At 46.2% G+C, this 3,859-nt stretch overlaps 1 protein-coding gene across 1 annotated transcript in view; it reads left to right on the top strand.

The window, feature by feature from the left end:
• NLRP4 (NLR family, pyrin domain containing 4) overlaps positions 1-3,859 on the top strand; it is a 17,563-nt gene that overhangs the window by 12,946 nt on the left and 758 nt on the right. The window contains 2 exon segments of the mRNA XM_014547530.1: positions 1,616-1,786; positions 3,096-3,266. Of these exon segments, the coding sequence (XP_014403016.1) occupies positions 1,616-1,786; positions 3,096-3,266 (342 nt within the window).

Genomic DNA, 3,859 nt, shown 5'->3' with positions numbered 1-3,859 from the left:
GATTTGCCCCCTGGTGGTCAGTGCGCTCCCATAGGGGGAGCGCTGCTCAGCCAGAAGCTGGGCTCAAGGCTGGCGAGCACAGCAGCAGCGGCGGGAGCCTCTCTCACCTCTGTGGCAGCGTTAAGGACCCTTTGGGGGATGTCCGACTGCCAGGTTAGGCCCACCCGCACAGACATCCCCCAAGAGGTCCTGAACTGCGAGAGCGCACAGGCCGGGCTGAGGGACCCCCCTAGTGCATGAATGTCATGAATTAGGGGGGTCCCTCACATATCATATTTTGAAATATTAAAACATCCAGAAGCTGATGCAGAAGTAATCTGTATAGACTAAATGCAGACCACTTGAGGTTGTCCAAAAATCCTTGATATATATGTTTACAAAATATGAAGCTGATGCAGAAGTAATCTGTATAGACTAAATGCAGACCACTTGAGGTTGTCCAAAAATCCTTGATATATATGTTTATTCAAAATATGTATTTTATATATTTTATAACATATAATATATATAAAAATATAATACATTAATATTTTAAGATATTAAACTAGGCAACTGGAAAAAACAAGTACACGACTTCCATGGAGGTAGATAATAGGATAACATACTCTTTGGCATCAATTTATTCCTAAAACAATCTTTCAAGGTCAATAAAACCACACATAGTGAAAATGATCTAAACACAAAAAAATAGTGCCAAACACACCTACCAAACTTCAGAAATTGGAGCAATCAGATTTAATATCTTTAAAAAATCATGTTTACTTTGTTTAAAGGAAAATAATAAATTTAAATATCTTAAGAAAAGGAAACCATAAACTGAAATAAAATTGGCAAAATGAGAAAACAAATAAAATGAAACATCTAGAAATGATCAGTATAACTGATATCAAAAACTTTCTAGATGGTTCGAACAGTAGATTTGATACAATTAAAGAGAGAATGAGTAAAATGGGTTAAGCAATAGATTAGACATAATTAAAGAGAGAATTAGTAAAATAGAAGCTAGAACGTGATTATCCAGGGGCAGCATGAAGAGAGAAAAAGAGGCAAAGAGAGAAGAGATGAGAAGTAAAGCAAGAAAGTATGCACCTTTAATAGGAATCCTAGAAAGAGAAAATATTTAAAGAATTGATGGCTAAAATTTTTCCGTAACTGGCGAAAGACTCCAATCTACAGATTCAAGCATTCTTATTTTTTCCTAGTAGGATAAGTAAGAGAGAACCTGCAGAACATAAAATATAAGGATCTTAACATATCTGTGATGAGGTTGAGGGCTGGGAGGAGCCATAATATGTAGAAGGACAGAAAGACTTCAGTGAATAGTAACGATAGAATCAAGACGTCATCCCTGTTTGTGTAGCTCAGTTGGTTGAAGCTTCGTCCTGATAGGCCAAGGTTGTAGGTTCAATCCCCAGTCAGGGTACATACAAGAGTCAACCAATGAATTCATAAATAAGTAGAACAACAAATCAATGTTTCTTTCTCTCCCTCCCTCTCTCTTTTTCCCTTTCTCTCCCCCCCCTCTCTCTCAAATCAACAAATATATCCTCGGGTGAGGATTTTTTAAAAAAATGTAGTAACCCTGGAAGGTGGCATCACTACTGTTCTCTTGCAGTTTGTTCAACTGTCTCATAACTGCCAATGGCTGTCAGGACCTCGCCTCCATCCTCACGGGAAACCCAAACCTGATAAATCTGCAAATTGGGCACAACAACATAGAAGATGACGGTGTGCGGCTGCTGTGCGAAGCTCTGCTGCATCCCAACTGCCACTTAGAGAATCTTGGGTGGGTACCTCTTCAATGGCATGGCTACATCTTGGTGGGAGGCCAAAGACTGAGGATTGATGGACAGCAAGAGAGGGACAAATAAAATCCCATTGGGGCACATAGCAGTTAGCCGTCATGCTAAAATTACCTACTCCAATACATAGAGTCTTTTTTTTAAAATATATTTTATTGATTTTTTACAGAGAGGAAGGGAGAGAGATAGAGAGCTAGAAACATCGATGATAGAGAAACATCGATCAGCTGCCTCCTACACATCTCCTACTGGGGATGTGCCCGCAACCCAGGTACATGCCCTTGACCGGAATCGAACCTGGAACCCTTGAGTCCGCAGGCTGACGCTCTATCCACTGAGCCAAACCGGTTTCGGCTAGAGTCTTTTTTTAAAATATATTTTTATTGATTTCAGAGAGGAAGGGAGAGGGAGAGACAGATAAAAACATCAGTGATGAGAGAGAATCATGGATCGGCTGTCTCCTGCACGCCCCACACTGGGGATCAAGCCTGCAACCCACACATGTGCCCTGATCGGGAATCAAACCATGACCTCCTGGTTCATAGATTGAAGCTCAACCAGTGAGCCACCCGGGGCTCCTCTTCTTAAAAGGACACCCGTCATGGTGGATTAGAGCATAACCTAATGGCCTCACTCTAACTTACCTGCCTCTGTGAAGACCCCGCCCCCACATGCAGTTATATTTCCGGGTGCTGTGGTCAGAGCATCCACCTATGGACTTCTGTAAGGACACAACCAGCATCTCAGGGATCCCAGAGAACGAGAAATGTGCAAGGTGTCAGCCCAGAGCTCACCTCACTGGCCAAGGTTGTAGGTTCAATCCCCAGTCAGGGTACATACAAGAGTCAACCAATGAATTCATAAATAAGTAGAACAACAAATCAATGTTTCTTTCTCTCCCTCCCTCTCTCTTTTTCCCTTTCTCCCCCCCTCTCTCTCAAATCAACAAATATATCCTCGGGTGAGGATTTTTTAAAAAATCATATTCGCCATATTCGCCAAAGCCAGGCGATGCCCGCCCAGATGCAGGGGTGGCGACAGACTTCACCCCGAGTGGGGTGAGCTGCAGTCCCGTTGCCATTAGCCTGCGTTCAGAGAGGAGCAGACGGGTGTGGCCGATTGCACAATCTACCCGAGAGCCCTAATCCGACGCCACAAGCGCGGGACAGTTGGATGCGGTGCGCGCAGAGGCGAGGGGCGAGCCTGGGCCGCACGCACATCCAGTTCACCTGCCACCTCGTGCCACCTCCGCCCCGCGGGACCCGGGCGCTTCTCACTGGGGGTCTGTTGCAGGCTGGACGCGTGCGGGTTGACCAGCGCCTGCTGTGAGGACCTCGCTTCTGTTCTCACGGGCAGCCGATGCCTGAAGAAACTCAACCTGGCTGGGAACCCCTTGGACCACCACGGGTCAGCTGCTGTGTGCGCCGCCCTGAGGCACCCGGAGTGCGGGCTGCAGACTCTGGAGTGAGTGGTGCCTGTGCTTTTAAATGCCCACGAGGCTCCCAGGCTGGGGGCGGTGGGGGGGGGGGGGTTGCAGGAGTGAAAGACTCACATCCCTTGCTGGGCGGAGCGCAGTGACCCGTGGCCTGTGAGCACCCAGTGAATGGTGGCACTGGTGTTGTGAGGGTACAAATCGTAATACAGCCCGGCCAGCGTGGCTCAGTGGTTGAGCATCGATGTATGAATCAGGAGGTCAGTGTTTGATTCCCGATCAGGGCACATTCCCAGGTTGCGAGCTCGATCCTCAGTTGGGGGCGTGCAGGAGGCAGCTGATCCATGGATGTTTCTCTCTCTCTCTTTCTCCCACTCTGAAATCAATAAAAAAAATATATATTTTTTATTGATTAAGTTATTACATATGTGTCCTTATCCCCTTCCCCCCACTGATGCCCTCACCACCCTATTCTCTGTTGTCTGTGTCCATTGGTTAGGCATATATCCTTGCATATAAATCCTTTGGTTGATCTCTCCCCCTTACCACCACCCTCCCCTACCTTCCCTCTGAGGTTTGATGGTCTGATTGATGCTTCTATGTCTCTGGATCTGGTTTTGTTCAT

This window comes from Myotis brandtii, unplaced genomic scaffold (genome assembly GCF_000412655.1).
Source record: "Myotis brandtii unplaced genomic scaffold, ASM41265v1 scaffold4781, whole genome shotgun sequence".
Lineage (NCBI taxonomy): Eukaryota > Metazoa > Chordata > Mammalia > Chiroptera > Vespertilionidae > Myotis > Myotis brandtii.
This window is presented reverse-complemented; position numbering and strand designations above follow the sequence as displayed.